The sequence below is a fragment of the Pinus tabuliformis genome, chromosome 5_2 (genome assembly GCF_031772625.1).
Source record: "Pinus tabuliformis cultivar Carrire ecotype Pingquan chromosome 5_2, CPIR1, whole genome shotgun sequence".
Classification (NCBI taxonomy): domain Eukaryota; kingdom Viridiplantae; phylum Streptophyta; class Pinopsida; order Pinales; family Pinaceae; genus Pinus; species Pinus tabuliformis.
In genome coordinates, this window is record NC_142306.1 from 1,023,991,537 (window position 1) to 1,024,018,699 (window position 27,163).

General features: G+C 39.1%; 1 protein-coding gene across 3 annotated transcripts in view; it reads left to right on the plus strand.

The window, feature by feature from the left end:
* Positions 1-27,163, plus strand: part of LOC149162734 (fatty acid amide hydrolase-like) — a 346,996-nt gene that overhangs the window by 84,378 nt on the left and 235,455 nt on the right. For all 3 annotated transcript variants that reach the window (XM_089437357.1, XM_089437358.1, XM_089437356.1), the window contains exon 2: positions 2,388-2,497. In XM_089437357.1, the coding sequence (XP_089293483.1) occupies positions 2,388-2,497 (110 nt within the window). The remainder of the gene's footprint in view (positions 1-2,387; positions 2,498-27,163) is intronic.

Below are 27,163 nucleotides of genomic sequence, written 5' to 3' on the forward strand. Positions count from 1 at the left end.
TAAGCGCTAATTAATGATTAATTTGACTTTTCTTCAATAAAATATTTACTAGTCAATAGCATGTTGGATAATTAGTAGATTAATGCATAAAATATTAAAAAATAATTTTTAATTCACCCATGAGGGGGTTTATTGGGACAAATTTCCACAATTTAGCTAAGAATTCCTTTTACTCATGGTCCATTGCTCAAGTAATTGGTCCATTGGGTCTTCATTGGCTAGTTAGACTCTCTAATGGCTAGTTGAATTCACAAATGGCTATTTTTTACTTGACTTTTCCCTTTAGTAATTCAACTTAGCCACATGGAAGCTACATCTCCAACACCCTTGGCTTTTTTATAATTCCAACAACTGGGTATGCTAACATTGACTTGGAACTGAATTGTGTATCTCTCGAAATTTTCATATCTTGCTCAACATTGCCATGACATCCTACTTCCACATCATTATGCCATGTTGGAGCTCTAACACCCTTAGAAATTTGGAGAAACTGAGACATGGGTTTTATTTCTCTCATTATTTAGACCAATTTTGACATATTACATGTCAATTTTTTTTCAAATTTTTCCCTTCCAAAGCTTTCTGAAAACCCGTCCTGTCACATCATCACACCCATGTGGATGATCTTTAACGTCCTCAGGATTTGCAAAATCTGAAAGGTGGGTTTAACTCCACTCTTTGATTAAACTTCTTTCCTAATGCTCCCTTAAAATCCCTCTAGAAGATTTTTCTATATTGGTGACCAAGTTTGACCAAGCAGTAACTAGCCACTAGATGTTCAAATTTGGAAAATTGTACGTTGCATGGAATCCTCTCTTCATGCTCTATAGTATGAGACCGAGTTGAATTTTTTATCACCTAAACCATTTTGCATTGGGAATCTTGAATTGCCTAAAGAAACCTGAAAGTTGTCACAAGATATTGCTATGATGTGAGTGTTGTCATGAATAATAGTGCACTAAAGCCAAGGTCATCTACAAACCCTATAAACATTAACCATGTAGAATGACATAGGTGAGCCTTAACACGGGTTGGACTGACCCATACATGGGTGATCGCCTATACAAACACGAGCTCCCATAAAACCATGAGTCCTCATGAGAAGTCCACCAAGGTTCTCCAATTTGATTAGGGACACATTTCCTAAGTGGAGATTCCAAAGAATAAGACATGGGTTGACAAAAAAAAAAGGATAAAAACTCAAACCAACAAGACATACTTCTAGGATGCTTAATATAGAGCCTCACATGATTTTTACATTACTATAACTTGTGACCATGGGCATACAATGGTGGTGAATGGTGGTGAATGATGCATTGGAAAAATCCATGTACTCCCATTGATAGAGGGGTAACAACTTCAAAATGATATTTTCACTGGTAAAAAATGTGATATTTTTGTTCTAAAAATATCATGAAAATATTGAGAATATGGGAATATTGTTGTGAGACATATGAAAATATCATAGGCACACAAAGTTGTTTTTGTTTTTTTGATATATATATATATATATATATATATATATATATATAATGTTTGCAACATTAATTTATTATTTAAATTCTAAAAATACTTGTTTGGAACTATTTACCTTATGCATTGAATTAATCTTGTAGAAGTTAGGCCCTCACTATTTAATAGAAACAAAATAGGATTTTCTATAAAAACTAATATATATAAACTTGCAGCCTAATTAATTGATGAAATGACCTTTTTCCAGACATTTTTCTCGTCAATTTTGTCCAAAATCAGATAGAAATTTTTAAGGGTCATATATTTAAGTTGCCTCAAGTTTTTTAGGGTGGTAAACCCATTTATACATTCAAAAGTACATTTTAAATAATAAGAAATCATTTCATCTATTAATTAGACTATATACAGGTTGTAAATACCTTATAACATTTACACTTTTTATTTCTAAAATTAAACAACTTTTTGAATATTTTATTTTCAAAATTAAATAACTATAACATGTAAAATTTTATCAATTTTATATTTGTTTAAAGTTCACTTTAGTTTTTACGATATTTTTAACCCATTTATATGATATCTTGAAATTTAATTTTTAAAATTAACTGTAATGGTTAAATTATATACCGTTTAGATTTTATTTTCGACTTTATAATGTTTTTTTTTCAATTTATTTGAAAATTTGAACCCTGGTTATCCATTCTTTAAAAATTCAAAATAATTTATTAAATTATATTTATGTTTAAAATTTTCTTTTAACCTTCCTTATCTCTTTCAACCAGCTAAAACTCGTAGGTTTCTTTTATTAATCCCTTAAAAAGTTTAAAGATTACAACTCTCTAGTAAATGTGTTTATGGTAGAAGATTTAGAATTACAAGAGAAGATATCTTAATGCTACTTTTCTTTTCTGTTACAGCACCAAGAGCAACAGGGCTTTTTCTAAAGTTTTTTGTATGGGGCCTGGAATCGTACATCATTGGTCCAATTGTAATGAGCGTACTGAAAGCAGGGAATTTAATATATAAGGTATTTTAATATTCCTTCTGAGTTCATCATGTAAAAATAATAAATTATTCTTTTGTAAAAAGTATGTCCAAAGGAATTTATATTTTAATATGTTTGCATAGTTCATTGCTTATTTTATTTTTCCAATAAAATATTTCTCTGTTAATATGAGGTATGGGTCAAGGCAATGATTACCTACTCATGAAGAATTATTAAACTTACAGAAGGTATAATCTATATTTATATCTTCATATTTATAATAATTATCCAAAAAATTTTAAATAATGATTTTTCTTTTGTAGGTAAATAATTTTATTATTTTCTTTTATATGGATTTTGAATTTTTTTTTTTAATATCTTTTAAAAATAAAGCTTAAATTTTTGTAAGATTTCAAAGAATGTTTTTGGAAAAACTGGTCAATTTTTTTTGTTTTTTTTCAAATAAATCTTAATTTTTTTTATTTCTTAAATAAAATTGTTATTTCTAAAAATTATTATTTGAATCTAATTTTTAAAGTTTAAAGGATTTAAAATTTTTGAAATAGAATTATAATTTTCTCTTTTTTGCACCGTTGTGTTTTCTTACTTCTTTACAAGGTCAATATGTTTATTTTAGATTTAAAATACAATTTTTTTAGATTCTAAATACAATTATTTTTGGGAAAGTATTTCTATATTTTTACATGTCATAGTATTTTTGTTAGTCCTAACTTTTGATCTACCACTATTAAGCTTGATTATTTCCTTCATTATCTTATTAATTTTATAAGATTAATCAATAGATTATTTCTTCACTTTCTTGGGAAGGTTGGCCACTTTTGGGGGAGGCACACTTGACTTAGCCTCTCTAGGTTCACACTTGTGGAGGAGTTTGTTTTTGACCGTGTCCGATGGGGCCCTCATGTCTTGGAGGTTGATGAGGGTCATTTGTAACTACACAATATGTTTTTCCATTATTTTGACTTGGGCCAATTGTTTTTGCACACAGTTTGAGTTAAAGCACATTCTATTACACTATGTATTGAGGAGGCTCTCTATCTATGCAAGGATGGGAACTCTCTCATTTTTATTTGTTGGAGATAAATGAGAAAACTTGCTTGAAGAGCTAATGTGAAGCTATCCTTTTCTAAGTGATTGTTTAGCTATTGTTCGAGGGTTAGGCTAGACTATTTTCTTTTCTGGTGTGCTGGAGGACAGGGCTACAACAAGGCCAAAGAAGGGAAAATTGTGCCACTTGGAAGGATAAATTAATGTATATTTCTCTTTCCTCCCCCTTTTGGCCATTCAAGACTTGTATCATTGCATTGAGGTAGGATGTTTGAAGTCTCTTCCCTCTCGCCTTTTCCAACCTCTTAGATCACCTTACTTCTATTTGGAGAAGCTTACTAGAGAGTCAACCCCTCCATCAATGCTTGAAAAGAACCTAGTAGCCCTAGACAATGCTTGAGAAGGAATCCTCCACGTCCCCCCAAAATTTTCTCACCCTAAACCCTAAGCCTCACTTGTAATTTGTATAAAAAATCCATTACCCCTTTTAAGGCATTGGCATTGTTACCCACCTGGAGTGGGTAACCCATAGGAGAGAAAATTTCTCCTCATTTGAGAGACAGCTAGTCAGTCAACAACCCCATGGTGGTCTTAGGATAGCATTATGCCAGATTTCTCCACATATTTCTTTGGTTAGTTCTCTCACCCATATAACATTCTTCTTGAAGGATGTTGGGTCATTTATTAGTAGCTACTCTAACCATTTTAGCAATCATGTGCTTTCATTTAATGTTATGGGCATATTAATATGAATCACAGGGCAAACTAGATGATTTAACACTGTGTTCCCACACTTCACTTGGGAGGCTAGCCTTTGAATCTAGTCCAATGAGACTTCCTCTAATGCCTTATGGTTTAGGAAAGGCTCTACTTGTTAATTTTTCTTAGGGCTATATTGTTCTTTGCTTTGATAATTGCATTTCTACATTTACACATTAAATTCACCCCACAAAATCATACCATTATTCAGATTTACATCATTATTCAGTGACATATGAAACTATGTAGAAAGAACATTATCATCATTACCAATGCAACGGATTATAAAGGAACAATAGAAAAAAAACATTCACACATAGAGACACCAGGATTGGTCGGAGACCAAGGCAAAACCCACTATGGAGAAAACCCTTTCAAATTCTTTTTCTTATTAGATTGTCATTGAATGATTCAACAAAAGAGAGTACAATGATCCATATATTCATCCATACAACTATCCAGCAAAAATCAACTAAACAATATCCATGAGATGAACCCAACCATGCTCATACTAAAAAACCCTAATTCAGAAGCTTGTAATGAATTGTCATTGTCTGCGGTCAAATGTTGAATACTGCGGTCAACGAGTGAAAACTTCGGTCAACAAAAAATACAACTTTAGGTTCCAATCGTAGGGAGGAAGTGGGCATGCGAGCGACTAGGAGCTTTTAGTCGCTCCCTTGAGCTTGCAAGCCAGTGACCAGTTGAATCTATCCTTCGGAAAGCCTGCGACTGAGAAACAAAACCCTAGAAATATACGCGTGAGCTTCAGACCCAGCAATTTCACCTTTGGGCAAACCCATTTCACCGCAAACCTGCCTCTGACCCGAGCGAGCCAAAAACAAGAAAGAAAATAGAAGAATGATCCATGATGATGTCTAAATCAGGTAGTGGTCACTTGTATGTATAGCCTTCCAAGGTGTCCAATTTTCTTTAGGGCCGACCTAATCAAATATGCACATGTGGGCTCAAAATTCAAAAATATATTTTCCCTTTGTCCAAATTTGATGATCTTCAGGTCAATTTTGGTCCTCTCAAAAAGAGGAATTCAATGCAATCATCATCTCCATCAAATGAGTTGTCCAAAGTGGAATTTGTCCCTAGTTGCCAATTTTAACACTCCCTCTCAACTAGGGAGAATTCCACCTGCATCATGTCATGTGTATCCTATCATCAAATCATATCCAATCTCAAGTATCTCATCATCAATTATTGTCACTGTTCATCTCTATTCATCTCTTGCTTATTCCTTCTTATCTCTTGATTGTCCCTGCTCATATGTTGAACATTCTCGAATCTAAAAGAAGAAGAATTTGACATCAGAGGGGAGCTCAATCTACCACCCTCTATCCATCGGGGAGCCACTGCTACCACCCAAAATCTCTACCAGTGGGGAGCCCAATGCTACCACCCAGGAAACATCAGCAAGGAGCCAAATCTACGACCCACATCAACATTGGAGAGCTTAGCTCAATCTAAAACAACATTGGGGAGATTAATCTCAACCCAGAATCTCATGGGGGAGCTAAACATATACAACCCCATATCGAGCAATAAGTGATATAGGGGAGCACATCTCAACCCATCTTATTGCCTACCAATCTTCCCAACAATGACCCTCAAGAGTCATTTGGTCGAACACTTGCATCATAATCTAAGCTTCGACTAGATACCCGACTTACCAACATGTAAGGATCACATGCCCCATGCCTCCTCAACCCGTTGGCCAGATGGGGAGGGACAATCCCAACAAGCCTGACTTGTGGGTATGATGTCAACTGGGGTATACTCTGCAAAGACCAATATAGGGGAGCAACATCTCCAACCCTATGTGTAACAGATAGGGGTGATACCCTATTTTCTAGAGATCCCTCAACCCTAGGAGCCATCCATCTCAATTCCACACCCTAGGAGCTCAAACAAGGGGGAAGAGTTGGCTTAGTGTCCTTGATCAACGATGCTCTCTGTAGATCAACAACATATCATCATGCTCATATATGGTAATCATCATGTCTCAATAGCAGTTGTTTCTAATTCATACATGAAATCAAATCAAATATATATATATATATATCACAAAAAGGATACCATATTCATCCTCCCTCTCATAAAGGCAGCAACCACAAGCCTAAGCTTGTCTCGTAGAGCAGCATTGTCTCAATATATGAAGGCATCTCAGTCCCAGCTATATATGGGATTCTTTGCCAATTGGTTCCCACTCTTTGTCATCGCAATGTATCCATGTCATATCCAGAACCTGCTCAAACATCTCTCCAAAGAGATTCTTCATCCTGCCTCACAACTAGCCATGCTAGCAACATTGTACTCAACCTCAGTCATGCTTAAAGATATGGACTTCTTATCCAAAACATCATGGAATATCTCATACTAAGGCAACACCCAAATGTTCTTATCTCATCAACAAAGATCCCAAATAGCATAAGTACATCCATGCAGTCGCATATCATAGGAAGAATGTCTCAGACCAAAGTAGATCATCTCGTGCAAATATCTCAAAGTGATCTCGGTGGTAACTCGATGTGTATGAAGCGGCTCAATCATGCATTGACTCATAAAATATTAAAGGGTGTTCACATGGAACATCAATGCTTTAATCAACTATTGGTTGCCAAGATAGGTTCAAAAATATATTTTCATAACTTCTTGAAATTTGATCGGAGTGTCCAAGGATTTGCATTTCCACTTTCTTTAATAGCTTCACTATATAGATTTTATTTTCCCAACTTTAGGACGTAATACATCATGCCATGATTCTTCATTTCAAACTTCAAAGGCCATCTCCCTCTTACTTTGATCATCAGAGGCTCATTTCCTATCAAGAATAGATCATTGGTGTATAAAACCAAAATCAAAGCCATACCTTGGACCACTTTTGAAGTAGAGGTTTGGATCGACACATCATCTTGGCTTCACCAGATAACTGTCAATGTGGACATATCAAGATCGGGGAGCTTGCTTCATACAATGATTTCTATAAACATAACACTTGACCAAAGCAATATGTTTAGCCTTGTGCAATCAAATCAACTAAGTCAGCTTATCAAAGTTTAGATGTCAGATTAAAACTAATATCAAACTCATTAATATCATTCTATCAAATTCTTTGGACCAGGTGACCGGTAGAGCTCATATCCAAATGACAAGTTATAACACTATCAATCAAAATTTATCAGGCCATACTCATGATCATAGCATGAATCATTTATGCTACTAAATATGAATGGATACATCAAGGACAAGTCATATAAGTTTTATTCATACAAGTTTCATCCATTAATAGTTAGATTGTTTCATATTGAATCACAATTGTTTATACAATGTGTCAAAAAAGCTAATGATGTCAACACAAAATATCTATTGAATACCAATATAAGTCACTAAGCCCATATAGCATTTGCTATCAAAGTGAAATCTATAGCCCAAAACATATCTTAACATCAAGTCAAAGTTCTAAATCATTATCAAGCATCATGTCAAAACTCCAAACACTACTCATCTATATCAATCAGCGAAATCTAGTCAAACCCTTACAACTGCTATCAAATACTGTCATACACAAGTCTCAATGGTTATATCATAATGATATATTGATACACATACTTTGCTCGCCTGCAAACACAAGTTTAGTCAACACACTTCCTTGCTCATAGAACTTTCAGTTGTCAACTCCATGTCTATAGGACTGTCATCCTTTAGCTGAACTTCTAATTTCATTCACAAAGCTTCACTTTTGTGTCCTACAGGTGTAACCGCACTCATAGGACTTCTTTCGTGCAGTTGAGAGGCTACAGTCGCACCCTTATGTTTCCTTCCATGCGGTTGAATCTTAGAGTAAGGAAAACTCTTCCTTATTAGACCAGAACTTTGCTACAGACCAATAATATCATATATTTGTCCATAAATATTACTTCAACAATAAATAATCTTCTATACATATAATGAAAATGATAATAGGTGTAGGGATCTTATGGAGAGATTATCCCTCTGAATGAGTAGCCCCTTCAACCATTATTATTCACGTCATCAATATGTCTATCATAATGCGTCAGCAGAACTGTTAGATCATGGAATTGAACTATATCAGGTTCTAAAACATATATCCATCATGGTCATAACATGTCAGCATCATCTACTTCATCATCATATATGAACATGGCATCAAACTTTCATCAAAAGTTAGAGTCTTATGATTGGGGTAGCAGATAGGTGTAACATCATACTTCAAGGATCATGAACACAATAGTGTGGAAATTTCTGAATCTACACATCGGAAATCCTACTGCAATCACCGGTTTACCATCTCCTACTTGTTTTTACATTCAACAAGTTATTTAATTATTTAAACAACGATGAAAACAATGTTTCAGAATATACATACATACAGATCATGAATTGAAATAGAACGAGACAAATACCCAAGGGACACCGTTATTTTTGGACCAACGTCCTCAGAAAAACCCAATGCGGGAAAATCAGTGCAGCATATAGAGGGTTTGTATTATTAAGCAAGCAAAATCTGAGTACAACAGGTTGCCTCTCACATCGGCTAACCTTTAAGAGATATTACGACAATAAGAAATACATACGAGGGTTTACCTCATTCTCCAAGTCTCAATTGATTCACTGAATGGCTGACTCCAGCAAGCACTGCGAAAAATCCCAGCAAAATATTCTCTTTGTCGGCCAGCGTCTTGCCTTTGGGAGACTGCATCACTTCTCTGCTGGATCGATTTTCCCTCAAAAGCTTCGACTTCAGCCCTCCCGGCTCAAAACATCGAACTCCCAGCAAAATCTTGAACTTCCCTCGATTATCTTGCACTGTCACTGCAAGAACCCTCTTGGCCTACGTGAGCTCTGCGTGAGCTCCTTCCTGGGCTACGTAGGCCTCTGTGCTGCCTCTCTGAGGCTACTGCTACCTCTCTACCTGGTACTTGTTGGCTCCAAACTCCCTTCTAATCCAACTCTCTGCTACAACGCCTCTCACTGCAATAGATCACTTGTTCGATTTTCCCAACAAACCTCGCCCCTACTCCCTTGTTGTCTCTTGGTCTATTTTATGCCTTTAAGGGGTTCCCTCTCCAAGGCCTACTAGATTTTGTGACAACATTTTTGGTGTCATTACTAGGTACGCAAAGTGTGTGTTTTGCCCCTAATGACAATATAGATCATTATTTAGCGACTCCATTGGAATAATGAAGCCCTTGTTCTTCATTAAACTTTAAATTCATTGCTTGCAAGGTGAAGCAAGCATCTCTCAAGGCATTTTCAAGTCACCGTGGCGACTCCATATTTAAATATTATGAAATCTTCATATAGTTCACCGGAGGGGCCTGTTACCCACTACCTATGGGTAGTATGCATAAGAGAAAATTTTCTCCTATGATGGTCCTCAGTCGGCAGCCAACAACCCCTTGTAGCCATTGAATAGCTTAATGTGCCATTGTCCCCGCCACTTGAGCTAGCCATGTGGCCCCTCGCCCATCTATTATGATCATATGTTTAAAGGTGGGCCTCCTGACCCCGAAGGTATGACTTTTCATTGGTGTAGTTGAGTGATTTTTCTTACTTATCATGGAAATTTTTGGGCATCGATTGGTGGGGTTATTCGGTGGAAAGACTAAGCTAGGTCTGTACTCTTGTCTCCACTGCCCAATTTAGTGATTAGCCTTGTATCCTATGTGAAAATTTCTGAATCTACACATCAGAAATCCTACTGCAATCATTGGTTTATCATCTCCTATTTTTTTTTACATTCAACAAGTTATTTAATTATTTAAATAGCGATGAAAACACAATTGCAGACTACACATACATACAGATCATGAACTGAAATAAACTGAGACAATCACACAAGGGACACCATTATTTTTGGATAATTTTCCCTGGAAAAACCCAATGTAGGAAAACCGGTTCAGCATATAGAGGGTTTGTATTATTAAGAATATTTTGAATACAACTAGGGTGCCAAATCCAGCTCACCCAACAGAGAATAAACCTGGCAGAAGTACCTCTATCCAGAGACATATATTTTGACAATTCCAGCAACTAGATAATCAAACCCCACAGATGACAATATTGTTCCCAGTGCTGGGCAGTGATGGCTGCTCCAAGCTCTGCGCTGGAATTGCGTCACCTCCTCTAGGAGCTCCATCACCCTCCCAGTGAGCCTACCTTGCTCAAAAGTCGATATGCTGAACTGCTTCTCTCTCTGCCCCATAGAAAACCCCAACGATGCCTCTAAGGGTCTGTGTCAGCCCCTCTAGCTTTTGTGTCTCCCTCTCTGGAGTTGCGTTGTCTCTCTTATTGTTGCTCTGCCTCTATGCTATGTATCCTCGGCCTTGGACTAAAGTCCCTTTGCCGAACTTCCACTCTCATTGCAACTCATATCACTTAGCTTGACTTTCTCAGCAAACCACGCCCCAGAAAAATTGAACTCTTTGATCTCTTGGTGTATCTCCAACTGACCATTCAAGCCTCCTCTTATACTTTTCCTGTTTATGAATCAATGGCTGTGATCTATTCTCTAATCAACGTCTAAGATTAAAACAGACTTGATCCTCGTCACTTAGAAGTTTTTCACCCATATTCTATTAATACACATTAATATTTTTATTTTCCTAAGTTTAGACTTAGGAACTCATTAAAAATATTAATTATTTTAATAACTCCTCATCCGGGTGGAATTTCTCCAAACGATTTCTGGGTTCTAGAGATCTCAGGGTTTTAGCCCCTCCACAAAATTCGGAGCTAGAGCACATCCTAGTCCCATAGGATCTCCTTACTAGCCACTAGCTTTAGGGATGGCACTATAGGAGAAATCCAAATTTTGGTTATGTGATCTCATTTTCCAATACCATATACATCACCCCCTTTCCCTCATTTTAACCCCATCCATGAATTTTCCCATCTGGGTCAACATGTGTCGGTTGGGTCCACGTAACGCTAACCTCCCCCTCCCCCTGTCCACACTCTGGGTCGGGCCTGGAACAATGCCCCAGAGGTTGATGCAACTAAAAAGAAAAGAAAAAGCATAATCTGGCCACTCTTAACAGGAAATGTTCCACAAAAAATGCAAAATATGGTCAAGACATACAAATTTAGCACGTGGGCAAAAGCCAAACATGAGCTCTACACCTTATTTATGGCCATCACCCTGGTTCCTATGGGCCCTAGATGAGCCCCCTCCACATTAAGGAACCCATGATTGTCCCAACCCCTGGTGAGCAATTAAATGCCCCACCTTAAAAGGGGGTATCTATTGCTATATTTTACACATCATGCTCTCATCCCCTGGAGCCCCAAGAAATCATGACGAAAAATAAATCAAAGGAAAAAGACATATGAAGAAGGGTGTAAAAAGAAAGGTTGGGGTAACTCATGTACCATGATTTGCTCCCTCCTACACTCATATACCCAAGTGCGGACTTCCCTCATCATAGTTACTCTTGTACCATGACATGTGGCTTGGGGCATTCCCTTGATTTCCAATACGTTCCACCACTTTATCACATGCCACCTACCATCTGATGTATGTACCACTTATTGAGTTGGAGACACTCGTACATGCCAAATCCCACTATGGAAGGGCATGCCACCATGAAGTGCCCCATTGATTCCATGATTTATAAGCTATTTTACCCTATTATTCTAATGATTTTTTGTATTGGAGGGAAAGGGGACGCATTGGATCTTATGCAGGATTGCAAGTGGGTCTCCATTTGGGGTTTGGTCTCCCTATACAGGGTCCAAGCCCTCCAAAGGGCCACATTGGCACTTGTAGGGTGAGTGTTGAGATCCATGGGCCTCCACCATAGTAGAAATTACTTCATGGATCCCCAACACCACTCAATGATTGCTCGTGTTCCACCTTTTGGATGAGGATGATGCACTTGGTTCACCATGCCCAGCTGGCTCCACACTTGCACCATACACTTGGCAGATGTTCCAGGGTCCAGATGAGGATGTGTCTCACTGTAAGAGACAAAGGGAGGGTTTATGTCATCATCCTAGCCCTTACAAATGGTTTACAGGCATTATCGATCCACTTGGAGATCCATGAGGATGTCCTTGTGCCCCCACACCCACTTGGGAGCACCACATGTGACTTACTTGGGAAACAAGGGGCCAACCCTTGTCCACTATTTTTGGAGTCCATTCTCTCACCATGGCACACTTTGGACTTCATTAGGCCTTCTAAATCACCCAACGACTCATTATATTGATCAGTCTTCCCTCTTGAAAGGCTTATTTTTATGTTATTGGCTAGCTTGGTAGGCTTGTCATAAAGGGATGTTATTATTGCACATTATTTTATTATTTGGGGCTCAATTAGGCCTAATTAGGCAAATCAAACTCATTAGAGATGGTATAAATTGATGAGAGGTGATTCATTTCTCTCATCATCACTTGGATTGGATTGGTATCTCTTGAGAGATTTTCACACTTTTTGCTGGGATAAATTTTGGAGCTTTCTTGATGCACTATGATGTTTGGATTTTCGCTATTGTCTTTGGAGCTTCTTTCTAATGCAAAATTGATGAATGGATATACTCTCTCTCTCATGTAAGTCAAAATTTTGATGTTATTCTTGTTATCTTACTTGTCAAATGCATGTATCTTGTTATCATTGTTCTTGTATGGGTTAATGTAATGCAAAATTCTTTTGGGACCTTGAACAAGTGATTAAATGCATGCGTTGAGATTTGAGGGATTGGGTGAATGTTCCTAGAGGCACCTCTTAGGTTGAAGACCTCAAAACTTTGTCTCCTTCGCAAATTTGAAGTATAAATCCCTATTGACCTAGTTGTTTCCCTTGGAGATGCTAGTAAAGATCAATTATGGATTCTTTGCTCATGAAAATTCTTAATATATGTGTATCTTGACTCCATTAGGCCCAAGCACTAAGGCACTAATCCTCATATCCCTTTGGTGGTCAAATTTACCTCTTTCTTCACTTTTCCAAATTCTAGGCCTAACCCTAGAGGGTCACCTAGGGCATCCAACGAATTTTATTGTAGCCATTCAAACCCCTCAATTTTTGGTCCACTACTGCGTTGGGCTTTTCTCTAGGGGTCCTCCAAGTTTCAAGCAAATCTGAGGTTGAATCCCGAGATATAGCAAGCCCTAGCCACAAGACCAATTCTTGCCCTAGCTTGATTTGGGTTAGTGTCCTCATTGGGATCATTGCATTCAAAATATCAAATAAAATTAGTCCTTTGATCCTATTATCTTCCCTAATTATGTCAAGCCCCTCATTGGTTGATCAACTCCATACCCTTGACGAAGTTTTCGGTCCACTTGGCTCTGTGTGGTTCGGCAACTTTGCAACTTCAATTCCACAATGATGACATAGAATCCTCTTATCCATAAGGATACTTAGGTCTAAGAACCTCCCTTTGAAGCCATATCCTCCAAACCAAGGCCCAAGAATCCTCTTAGCCCTTCCTAGAGAGCCCATCACCTTGCTTTTGAAGCAAGCAAGCTATCTAATTGGGCCTCTCTTGTGAATAGACCTTAGGAATCACTCCCTATCCATCCATAGATCTATCCTTCCTAGTGATTCCCCCCTATACTGGGTCTCCTCCCATCGGTGAATGTCTGTAAAGAGTAGGGAGCCTTAGTTGGGGTGACAGTAGGCTGTCGTTCCATTATTACCTCTTGACTGGTAGTTTCCCTATAGGATCCCCTCCTAGGACCCTTGTTGGTTTGAGTAGTAACAAGGCCTCTTCTACATTTTCCGTAGTGATGATCCTCAGCCAAGCTATTTTGTTATCACTAATAGCCAAGATGAGCCTCATGCCTCTCTTAATGAGTCCCTTGGGGGCCACAAGATTGATGAATCTCCTCAACACCTTGATGGGCAACTGTGGTTTTTCCCAAGGTATGATGATTGTACCACACCTTGCTCTTTCCACAATGATCAAGAAGATATGAGTGTGGATATGTCCAAGCCATCTATCTCCTAATGCCATAAGGATGATATGCCCGAGGTTGCGCATCAAAATTTTATGAGCTTGATTGTTGAATTCTCCATTCTTTCATTGCAAGAAAGTATTTAGTGGCATAAGTTGGACTCCCCTTTTCCTTCCTCATTCATGATCCTTGGTGCATGGTTTTCTTATTTTCCCACCTCCCACCCTTGTGAGTCATCATGTCAATCTTGCAAAGGAGGAAGTAATACTTGGTTTCCTTATCTCGTAATAAATCACAAGGGCATGTGTTAGTATGTTGATTTAATGATATGCTAGTTACATTGGTTGTATGACTATACGTAGCTCATGCATAGTATTCTAGCATTGCATGGTAGTATAGGTGCATTGCATACTCCCTTTAGCATATCTAATATCACTCATATCATGTTCTCATATATATTATAATGCATTTAGAATAGAACTTTCACTTAGATTAGAGTTCACTTTTTGTATGGATTTATTACTTTTATTGAAAACATGGGCAATACCCTACGCCCAGTGCATATGCTCCCAAATAGTTGTATCGTAATGTGTCACGTTACAGGTCCACGATCCTAGGATATTGTTGGAGTTCTCATGTAATCTCTAATCGAGTACATGGATCATGCTCTCTATGATGAGCTCATGTCCTAGTTGGAGCCAATTGTTACCCACCAAAAATGGGTGACCCCTAGGAGAATATTTTCTCCTATTCATCTCTTCCAGTCGGCAACCAATAGCCCCAGAGAACCACTAGTAGTCGATAACAACATGTCATTCATATCTCCACCACTTGCACAGTGATATGTTTCATTGCCCATTTTCCAAGAGCACATGTTAGAATGTGGGCTTCGGATCAAAGGGTATTTTATTCATTTTTCCATCAGGTTCTTATGCTTGTTTGTATTTGGGAATTTTGACATGGATTATGGGGTAACTTGAAAGAAAGAAGGGTCTTGGCTGTGATTTTTGTTCTCTCACCTTAAATGGGGGGTTAATTTTCAATCCTAGTCTAGTGGGACCTCCCTTAATGGCCCAATGGGTATAGGAGGGGCACAACTTGGGAAGCCGTGATTGAGATAGCATAGCCCCATCTCTCACTATTCCATACTTATCATTTTCCATCTTAAATTACAATCCCATTTTCCACCTCCATTCACCGGGTTCAACTGACCACTAGTTCATTAGGATCTGGCATCCACACACCCCCATACCTAGGTAGGGCTTGGAAATTTACCTTGGGAGGTTGATGCAACTAAAAAAGATGGAAAGATCATATGATAGCCACAAAGAAAAGAAAAGAAAATTAAAATTCAAAAGATGGCTGGGACATGAAAAAAGTAACATGTGGGCAAAAGCCAAGCATGAGCTCTACCTCACTCATATGGCCATCACTTGGTTGCTAGGCCAATGTTGCCCTATCTCATAGAAGATAAGGAATCCTTGCATGTCCCAACCCCTGATGGGATATGAACTACCCCATCCTAAAGGGGGGTAATAATTGTTATACATCATACAAAGCAATCTCTAACCCTTTGAGCTAGGAGTAGTAATACAAAGAAAATCAAGAAAAAGTAAAAGGCATAAGAGGTGTGGAAAAACAAAGGCCAAGTTGGTAACTCATGCATCCACAATTTCTCCCTCCTTGTTGATGTTTAGGTAGCATCGAATGTGCTCTAGCTCTGGAATTTTGTGGAGAGAATAGAACACATGAGATCTCCAAGACCCAGAATCGTTTGGTGAAATTCCACTCGGATTATATTTTATTAAAATAATTAATATTTTTAATGGGGTTCCTAAGTCTAAACTTAGGAAAATGAAAATATGAGTGAGAAGCTTCTAAGAGACGAGGATCAAGTCTAATTGAATCTTAGCTGTTGATTAGAGACTCAATCTCTATTGTTGATTTCTCAACAGGAAAAGTATAAATGGAGGCTTAGGGTCAGTTGGAAATACACACAGAGAGGTTGAGGAAATCGATTTTCTCAGGTGAGAAGTTCTCAAGAGGAAAATCGATTAGGGAGATCTTGCAGCTAAGGGGTAGGGATAGTTCAGGAATACTAACAAAGAGGCAGTGAGAAGCTTGTGGAGGCAGCACAGTAGCCAGGATAGATGACGTTAGGCCAGTTTGGGCTCACGCAACCTTGACACAGAGGCAGAAGGGCCAGCACAGAGGGAGAAAGTTGTCTTCCACGCAGAGAGTAAGAATTGCGAAACAACCGGGAAATATGAAGCAGTGAACAGAAGAGCCAACGCAGAGCCTCAGAGAGCTCCACACAGGCCCACACAGTTGCTGCGAAGGGGCAGTGCAGTTGTAGTCGGGGCTAGCTACTTTTGTTGCGGGATTAGCTGGAATCTGCAGGGTGAAGTGAGATAAAACTCACTTAGGTTTTCATCCATTGTATTTCTCTGTCACTGGTTTGCTGGGAGGGAAAACAACATTTGTATTCATAACTACTGCTTAATAATAGAAAACGCTCAGAGCTGCTGCACCGGTTTTCCTGCATTGGGTTTTTCTGGGGACGTTTAGTCCAAAAATAAGTGTCCTTTGTGTGATTGTCTCATTTATTTTTCAGTACTTGATCTGTATGTTGGTGTAGACTGTATTGTATTTGCATTTAATATTTTTTGAATATTTCTTAAAAGAACTGTTTAATATGAACAACACAAGTAGGAATTACAAATCAGTTTACTACAGTAGGATTTCTAACTTGTTAGATTTAGAATTTTTCACATGGTATCGGAGCTATTTCAGATCAAGGAGGGATGAAGCCATCAACGAAAGGACAAAGGAAAATTTGTGTTGAAGACAACTGTCCCGAGAGACAATGCAGTTTTAGGCCAAGAGAGCAGAGGAGGGGTGACACAGTCACAAAGGGAGGCTCACGCAGAACATGCGTCAGCCTGATTGGGTGACGTTGTTGCTACAGAGGGCAGCGTAGTGATTACTGGGCTAGTGCAGAGACTATTGAGTCTCATTTTTCTGGTTGCCAGGGCTAGAGGTGTAGTGAAAATTTCATCTGGAGTTGTTGGTGGTGTGTTGATTTTGTTGGGGCAGAAAAGTACCTAGTGGGGAAGAAGCAAAGTAGAGGGAATCAGTTCCTCAGAATATTTCTTGCCAAGAAATCTAGATCCAGTGCTGAGAAGCAAAAAAGAGAGATCAGAGAGGGGTGGTTTGACATTGGGTGGAAAAAGTATCTCCATGAAGGAAATCGAAATTCAAAGGGAGCTTGTTCATTAGAGGATTTCTAGCCCCAAAGAAATCCAAATCCGAGTTTTTTTGGGGCAGCAGCGAAAGAGGGAGAAGAGAACCCATTTGACATTTATTTGAGCACAGATGGTCGTTAACGGACTGATGGATCAGGACAGGTTGGATGGAAAATCCAACTTCGTCATCTGGAAGGCCAGGATCCTGGTAGTTTTGGATAAAAATCGCATCAAGGATTATGCCTTGAATATAGTTGGTGTTCTGGTTGATGCTAATCCTCTCAAGAAGTACGAGGAGGCTCAGGCAAAAGCAATGTGCATGATCTTGGATGGGGTCAAGGATCATGTGATCCCACATATTGCTAAGAAATACACAACAAGGGAAATGTGGGAGGCCTTAATCACATTGTACGAGGAAACTTTTGTTCAGCAGAAGATGTTTCTTAAGAGTCAGCTGAGACAGTTTTAGATGCAGAAGGGAGAAGAAATAGATCCCTTCCTTCTTAGGTTGCAAGGGATCCGTGACTAGCTAACTTCCGTAGGGGCTACACCAGATACTGAATTTATGGTCAGGACTACCCTGAACGCAGTCACTAAAGATTGGGAAACCTTTGTCCAAAGCATCTTGGGCAGGGCTTCTCTTCCCAGTTGGGAGGAGATGTGGGTAGCTCTTCCACAACAAGAGATCACACGATTGACCAAGGTAGGAAGTAGAAGCAAAGGGATCAGAGTCAAGAAGGAGGAAGAGGAGGATTCAGCTCTTGCATCAGTAGGACAACAAGGGCAACAAAAGAGAAATAAAAAGGACATTTCCAAAGTTAGATGCTTAAGATGTGGAGAAATGGGTCATTTCGCCACGCAGTGCCCTCGAAAGAAGGGCAAAGAAGACAAGTCCTGACTCAAAGGCTGCTCTAGTGCAAGCTGACAAGGAGGATGATGAGGATTGTGCCATGAGTGCTCATGCACCTCTAGAGAAGAGGTGGGGCAATATTGAGCTGTAATTGGGAGGACTATAGAAGGGGCATGATCCTTGAGGTGCCCAAACTCTTGGATCACATATGGCTATGGGAGCCCTTAATGACAGTAGAAGAACGATGGGAGTTAGTTGGTGTGAGGATGATGGAGCAACAGTGGCAGAGCTAGAGTGCCAAAGTCTGAAGCAGAGCAATGGACTGTTGCAGCAGTGCGGAAGGCACAAAGCAAATACAACAGCAATGTAGTAGCATCATAGGGTTAGCACATATTAGCAACAGAGATAACTTCAGCATCAAGTGGCATCCAGACTGACCAACATGTCATCTTTTGGGTGGATTTTCAGTTGCTTACTTCTCAGCAATTGAGGTGCAATGCAACAGTTAGCAGTGGCAGTGCTATGGGTAGCATGGTGCAGCATATTGAGATGGAGCTGTAGTATAGATGCAGCAGTGACAGTGGTAGTGCATGGGTAGCAGTACAGATTGCAGCAATGCAGTGGATGAGGGGCATCAGGCCGAGCATCAGCAAAGCAGAGGACCAATGTCGTGGATTAGTGTGATACTTCTACTGGGAGGAATTGCTAGAGCACATTCCTTGCTAAGAGGGAGTATTTATTTTTGGGTAGCATCAGATGTGCTCTAGCTACAAAATTTTGTAGAGGGGATAAAACACATGAGATCTCTAAGACCCAAAAATTGTTTGGTGAAATTCCACCCGGATTGTATTTTATTAAAATAATTAATATTTTAATGGGGTTCCTAAGTCTAAAGTTAGGAAAATTAAAATATTAATGGGTATTAATGAAAATATGGGTGAGAAGCTTCTAAGAGACGAGGAACAATTCTAATTTAATCTTAGCCATTTATTAGAGACTTAATCTCGGCTGTTGATTTCTCAACAAGAAAAGTATAAATAGAGGCTTAGGGTCAGTTGGAAATACACAGAGAGATTGAGGAAATCGATTTTCTGAGGTGAGAAGTTCTCAAGAGGAAAATCGATTGGGGAGATCTTGCAGCTTAGGGGCAGGGATAGTTTGGGAATACTAACAGTGAGGCGGAGAGAAGCTCATGGAGGCAGCGCAGTAGCTAGGAGAGCTGATGCTGGGCTAGTTTGGGCCCACACAACCTTGACGCATAACCATATTGGCCAGCGCAGAGGGAGAAAGTTGCCTTCCACGCAAAGAGCCAGAACTGTTGGAACACCCGAGAAAGTTGACGCAGTGGGAAGAAGAGTTGACACATAGCCTGAGAGAGCTCCACGCAGGCCCACACGGTTACTGCGAAGGGGCAACATAGTTGTAGCCGGGGCTAGCCAGTTTTTCTGTCGAATCAGCCAGAATTTGCTGAGTGAAGTGAGGTAAAACTCACTCGGGTTTTCTGCCATTGTATTTCTTTATCACTGGCTTTTCGGGAGGGCAACCCACATTTGTATTAAGAACTACTACTTAATAACAGAAAACCCTCAGAGATGTTGCAGCGGTTTTCCCGCATTGAGTTTTTTCAAGGACATTTAGTCCAAAAATAAGTGTCCTTTGTGTGATTGTCTCATTTATTTTTTAGTACTTGATTTATATGTTGGTGTAGGCTGTAGTGTATTTGCATTTAATATTTTCTGAATATTTCTGAAAATAACTTGTTAATATGAAGAACACAAGTAGGTAATGCAAATCAGTTTACTCTAGTAGGACTTCTGACTTGTTAGATTGAGTAATTTTCATACTCCTCACATTTATACACCCAGGATAAGGATGTCCATCATAGATGGTCCCTTTCACCATGGCACTTGGCCATGAAGTCCTTCCCCCTCCGTTCCATCATTATTCACATGACACCTATTGATTGAAGGGTGGACCAAGGACATGTCACTTCCCCTTAGGGATTGATAATACCTAATAGGATCATCTATTAAACACTCTTACGTAGGAAGGTAACACCATTACGTCACTAAGGCCACAATTCTGAAAGAGAAGCCTTGTATGAAGTGTTAATTCAACCTTTTCTGTCAATCTTGGTTCACTTAGATGCAATAATAATTAAATGTACCTAATGGTGAAAATTTCAGCACTGGATATTGTGTGTAATTGATAGGTGGTTCCATCTATAGGTCCAGGAAACTTAATTTGGGTCTATGTCCTCCAAAGGGACATATTTACACCCACAGGTGAGATGTTGAGAACCATTGGCCTTCGGACAATTGTAGAGAATCACTTGCATCCATGGGCACCTTCAGCAGCCATAGAATTCCTATACTTCGCCCTATATCATTTACTTTCATGGGATGATGCACCTGGACCAACACGCCCCCAACCAACTTAGTAGTGATCACATAGGTAGGTAGTTGATCCAGGGCCCATTTGAGGTTTGTCACATACCTTGAGACATGGGAGGGCTAGCACCATCTTCAGTTCCCTCAACATTGGATCAGAGTCAGACATATTGACTACAGGGAGACCCATGAGACCCATTTTGCACCCCAAACCCAAAACTGGGGTCTACGAGATGTTTATGACAAATATCTAGGGGCCAACCCCTAGACCATGATTTTAGTGGGCCTCTACGCCTGGCAATGCACCTATTTCCTTCAACGCTTGCCCTAAGAAAGCCTACCCTAGCATGAAGTTAACATTTCAGTTTGCACGTGTGGATTTTTATTCAATTTTTCAAAGGCTACTAGTTCAACTTGTGAAAATTCCTTTAAATGCAACAACTGGAAATATTTCTTCTAACTGATAAATTAATTATGCAGTTTATTTTGTTTACGACAAAATAACAAAATATTCACGCTACAATTTCTTCACCAAATAAAATACTGCAGAAGCAAAAATAGGAACTGAGAAATGCTAGCACACACACATAAAAATTGGCACAGATATTTTTTGACAATTGTCCCCAGAAAAACCCAATGTGGGAAATCCAGTGCAGCAACTGAGGGTTTTTATTATTATGCAACAATGAATCTTGAGTACATTAAATATGGAAGCCCAACTTGCTATCCAATTTGAGAGAAATACAAGCAAAATCACATGAGTGAATTTACCCTCATCTCAAAGCAATCCCGACTTGAACTGATAACTGAAAAGAAAGCCATCCAAACCCTCTGTGTAGGCTTTGCTACACCTCTACACAGCCTATCTCACGCTCAACCCAAAACTGATGCTAATCAAGTCATCTTTCCTATTGCTGACTGGGAAAGTGTCTCTCCCGCCTCCTAGAAAATCCTCCCGGCCTCTAGAAACTGAAATGACCTCCTCTCCAACGAAATCAAACTACTCACTGAAGCAACTACGTAAGCCCTGCACTGCTTCCATGAGAAATAATTTGGCCTCCTTTCTTGCCTCTCTGGAACTGGAAAATATTCCTTCGAATCATTGTCTCTACCCCTCTCTAGCCCTACATCCTCTCTCTAGCTCGAACTATGCTGCTGGCTAGCTCGAACTACCCAAGGAACTTGCACTGTGGTCTCTCACTCACTATGATGTTGTTGTATTTCCCCATCTACCCATCGACCTCTACTTATAATGTCCAGTTGGGACCCCAACAACCAATATTAGAATTTAATCAATGGATGAGATCATCTCCAAGTCCATCTATGTGAATTTCTAGAGAGTTCTCACCTTTTTCAATTAATTACTATTAATTAACCAATTTTTGTAAGTTAGAATTAGGAAAAATTTAAATGATGATCAATTAATTTAATTCAGCTGTAGAACTCCTATGTTTTAGCCTCTCCACAAAGTCTCGAGACTAGAACACCATCCGATGCTACAAAAACTAACACTCCCTCTTAGCAAGGAAGGTGTTATCTCACTAGTGCTAAACAATTTGTCACAACACCCTGTCTCTGCAACATCGTCCAATCATGTTGCTGATGTCTGGCAATTGTAGTTTCTTGCCATTGTCTGTCAATCACTATGCTAACTCTGATTCATCTTCCTATGACTGTAGCTGAACCATATTGCATATGTGCTACTACTGACACTGCAATGTACAACATGTACTGCTTCCAAATTTGCATATGCAATGCAACTCAACTAACATCCCTCTCACTATTGTTGTTGCTACTACAACTACTGCAACTAAGAAGCATCCAAAATAATGAATCAACTATTTCTTTGTGCTACAAATGTCTCCTAAGTCTTTGACTACTACTATCCTTTGCACTGTCCACTAGGGAAATTTGCAATGTTGTTGATTCTGCTACTGAGTCTTCTACTCTGCCATCAACGTTTCTCTGCGCTCCTCAGTATCTGACTGCGACTAGTCTGCAATTGTCACTCTAGAACTGAATACACCAACTGACATTGATCCTCCTCCTACTAAATACTATTGGCCCCTGTAGTAAGGGTAATGATCCATTAGGAAACATCATCCCTTACCTCGATGGACCTTGCCCATTTGTCACACTAGAGTCTCATACTCCTCCTCCACATCTGGTGCCTCACTATCTCCTTTTGTGCTTGGTCCTTGTCTGGGACCCTTCTTCACTTTGAAACTCACACAAGACAACTCACACTTCCTTTAGCAATCTCATACGTCCATCTCTAGAAGGCTACAAAATCTGTGAAACTCAATTAATCTGGAAAATAAATCAGGAAGATCCCTCTCTTCCTTGCGTCCCTGTTATTGCTACTCACGCTCCTTGAGGAATGCACAGATCTGCTCCTATTCTGCCTTTGGATGTCCTTCTCCGATCAATGTATTGCCTTCAACTGCTCACTGAGACTACTCACTCAGCCTTTCGGATGTCCTTCTCTGAGAATTGGCACACGATCTGCAATCTCTGCAACTGAAACTGACTACTCTGGAAAAATGACATGGCATACTGCTACTGGAAATCTAGAATTTCCTCCTAAAAACTCTAGAAACCCTCTAAGAAAATTGGAAGCTCCTTCCTTTGTTTGTGCAATTTATCTTCAACTCGGCACTGAATCTGCTTTGGCAAACTACTACAAACCCTTTGTGCCCAAACAAGAAAATCTTCTCTGCGAAAAAACTGAGATGTTGCTCCCTCTGTTTGCTGGAATCATTTTTCTGGACAAACCAAACTTTCCAGACACTGCAACTAGAAAATCAAACCCTTTCCCAATAATTCACACCGCCTAGTGAGCCACCACGTAGCCCTAGAAAATTTGTTCTGCTACTCCCTCTGAACAACAAAATTTTCTTTCTTCAATTATGAGCTTCCTATCTGTCAACTACGCTTTGATACCATGTGAAAATTCCTTGAAATGCAACAACTAGAAATATTTCTTCTAATTGATAAATTAATTATGTAGTTTATTTTGTTTACGAAAAAATAACGAAATATTCACACTACAATTTCTTCACTAAATAAAATATTGTGGATGCAAAAATAGGAACTGATAAATGCTAGCACACACACATAAAAATCGACAATTATTTTTGGATCATTATCCCTGGAAGAAACCAATGTGGGAAAACCAGTGTAGTAGTTGAGAGTTTTTATTATTGTGCAACAAAGAATTTTAAATAGAATAAATATAGAAGCCTGACTGGCTATCCAATCTGAGAGAAATACTAGCAAAATCACCTGAGGAAATTTACCCTCATCTCCAAGCAATCCTAACTCAAATTGACAATTGAAAAGCAAGTTGTCCAAACCATCTACACAGGCTTTGTGTCACCTCTGCGCAAGCTGTCTCACGTTCAACTCGAAATTGATGCTAATCAAGTCGTCCTACCTGTTATTTACTGGGAAAGTGTCTCCTGGAAAACCCTCACGGCCTCTGGAAACTGAAACAACCTCCTCTCCAGCAAAATCGAACTGCTCACTGAAGCAACTGCGCAGGCCCTGTGCTGCTTCCAGGAGAAATAATTCAACCTCCTCTCTTGCCTCTCTGGAACTGGAAATGCTTCCTCCAAATCAATGTCTTTTCCCCTCTCTATCCCTGTGTCCTCTCTCTGGCTTGAACTCTGTTGCTGGCTAGCTCAAACTACCCATGGAACTCACACTACTGGCTCTCACTCACTGTGATGTTGTTGTATTTCTCCATCTACCCATCAACCTCTTCTTATAATCTCCATCTGGGACTCCAATGACCAAGATTAAAATTTAATCAATGGTTGAGATCATCTCCAAGTTGATCCATGTGAGTTTCTAGAGAATTCTCACCTTTCTCAATTAATTACTATTAATTAACCAGTTTTTCTAAGTTACACTTAGAAAAAATTTAAATGATGGTCAATTAATTTAATTGGCCTATCTCTGGGTGGAATTTCCAGAAACGACTTCCGGGTTATGGAGAACTCTTGTGTTTTAGCCTCTCCACAAAGTCTCGAGACTAGAAAACCACCCGATGCTACAAAAACTAACATATCTTGTGACCTAGCCCATTGATTTTTATGTTTAGAGGGGCTTGTAGGCTAAATAGGAAATCGTATTCCTCATATAAATTTAGAAAGTTGTCATTGTAACCTCTCAACATCACACGTCTTGGGTTTCTACCTCACTAGAGGAATTCAGGCTTGTTCTCTTTTGGATGAATTGGATATATTGGATGCATTTTGATAGTTGGAGCTGATCTTGGATATTCTTTGGAGCTACTCTTTGGTCTAATGGATGGAAATATTACATGTTATCTTGTAAGTGCACTCAATTGTTGAATATGTATTTCTTTATGTCTAACGTATGGAATAATTGATTCTAGGTCATGTTAATTTGTGCCATAATTTGTTGAAGATTAATTGGATTTCTATCTAGATAAATATTGCATGCATTACTTATACATAGCATGTAATGAATTGTCCTAGTGGTGAACTCCTAGAAGCTTTCCCATGAAAACCCATTTTTCCATTGCATAGGTAAATGCTTGAAATTTTTTTGTCGGGGCATCAAGTTTTGGCCTCCTTGGAAACATTTTTGGCTAATCTGTTTCATCCTAGACTCCATTCTCCCAAGGGAAAAAGGATTGGTCCAATTGGTTGGTGATCGTACTTTATTTTTATCCATATTTTCTCTCTCCTAATTCGACCCTTTTAAGGCCAAGCTAGGAAACTAGGGCTTGGTGTGAATCCCTAAGCAAGTAGATTTTTGGTGGTCGGAGAGCCTAAACATAAAGGGGATAGTATTTCCACAAAATCTATTCTTCTAGTGGGCATCCACTTCAATTTCATCCATAAAATTTCGTGCCCTAGTTGTTTTCCTAAGAGGGAACCCTAGTTTTTCCTTGCCTCAACTTAAGGGCTTTCATGAAGGTTTCATAAGCCTTGACATTGATGATACACATTTTTGGAAACCTTTCCTCTTAGCCTTGACCCTTGGAAAGTCCAACACTTGTCAAATTTATCAAACCCTATTTCTTGTGCCTCCTTTCCTATGTCTCATCATAGAAAGTGAATTGTCTCGTTGTGGATCCTAGAACCTAGATCGTGCCTTTCTTGAAGAGATCCTAGTGAGGTCATCTTACATATTAACCTTAGAATATCTTACATAAGTGAACTCTTTCCCTACTGGAACACCTCTAATTTGTGAAAGTCCATAGAGAGCAGGGATTTTGGCTGTGGTGACAGTGGGCCACTACCCCATTGTCATCTCTTGGTCTAGTTCATGCCTTGTAGGGTTTCCACCTCTAAGGCCTGCTAGATTTTGTGGAAACAGGTTGGAGTGTGTTGTGTTAACCTTCATACTTTATTAGAGGGAAACTTATGATTTTCATCACATGTTAGGATTTTTAATATAACATATAAGGTTGTTGATAGACTTGAGGTATACACCTATTTTTCTTGGAGATGATACATTTTTGGGTTGAATCAATTTATGATTTATGGATCAAGTTGTCTTGCATGGGATGTTACACATTAGTTCATGTATGATAATTCTATCCCCAAAGGAATGAATACTAGTAATAGGCAATGAGAAGTGGATTATGTCATTTAATGTCTTGGTATTCGTTTCTCTCTTTATGGTTGACTTGATGTTTATTTGGATAATTGTAAGATTCTCTTCAATGGTATATTGGGTCATTGGTGGGTGGTCCATGATTATATGTTAATGGTTAGCCTAGCCTAACACGCATGCATCTAGCTTGTGGAACACCCAAGTATGGATAAAAAAGTAGCGTGGTGTGATCCTAGTGTGGAAATTTCGAGACCCAAATTTCTACTGCAACAACAACTTAAGTTTCTTCTATTTGTTAAATAATTGAACAAATTATTACTATGTTCTACAATAAATATCAAAACCAATACACTATAACCTTCACTAATTAAATTATATGCGGAAACAAGAACCTAGCAAGAAGAAATACATAACACACAATGGACTCCATTGTTTTTGGACAAATGTCCCCAAAAAAACCCAATGTGGGAAAATCGGTGCAGCAGTTGAGGGTTTGTATTATTAAGTAGTAGTTTTCTGAATACAATTCTTCGGATGCCCAAATTGGCAATCCTATACAGAGATCTAACTGGTGAAAAAGGTAGTGAGATAATCTCACCCTGTCACTTGAAGATCCGGCACTGATCTGCACTGGAGATGAGCCTCTGCACAGTACTGCATCACACCCATGCAGTCACTACATCACTACTACTGGAATTGTGCTGAAACTCCTCTCGATCCTTTGCTAGCTAGAAACTTCAGTCCTTTGGCCTCCCGATCTCACACCCCGACTCCAACACTAGATCCCGACTCTTCCTCAGTAGAATTTCGGACTCCCTCTGAAGCTCTACATTTCCACATTGTAGCTTTGCATGGCCCTGCGTCAGCCTCT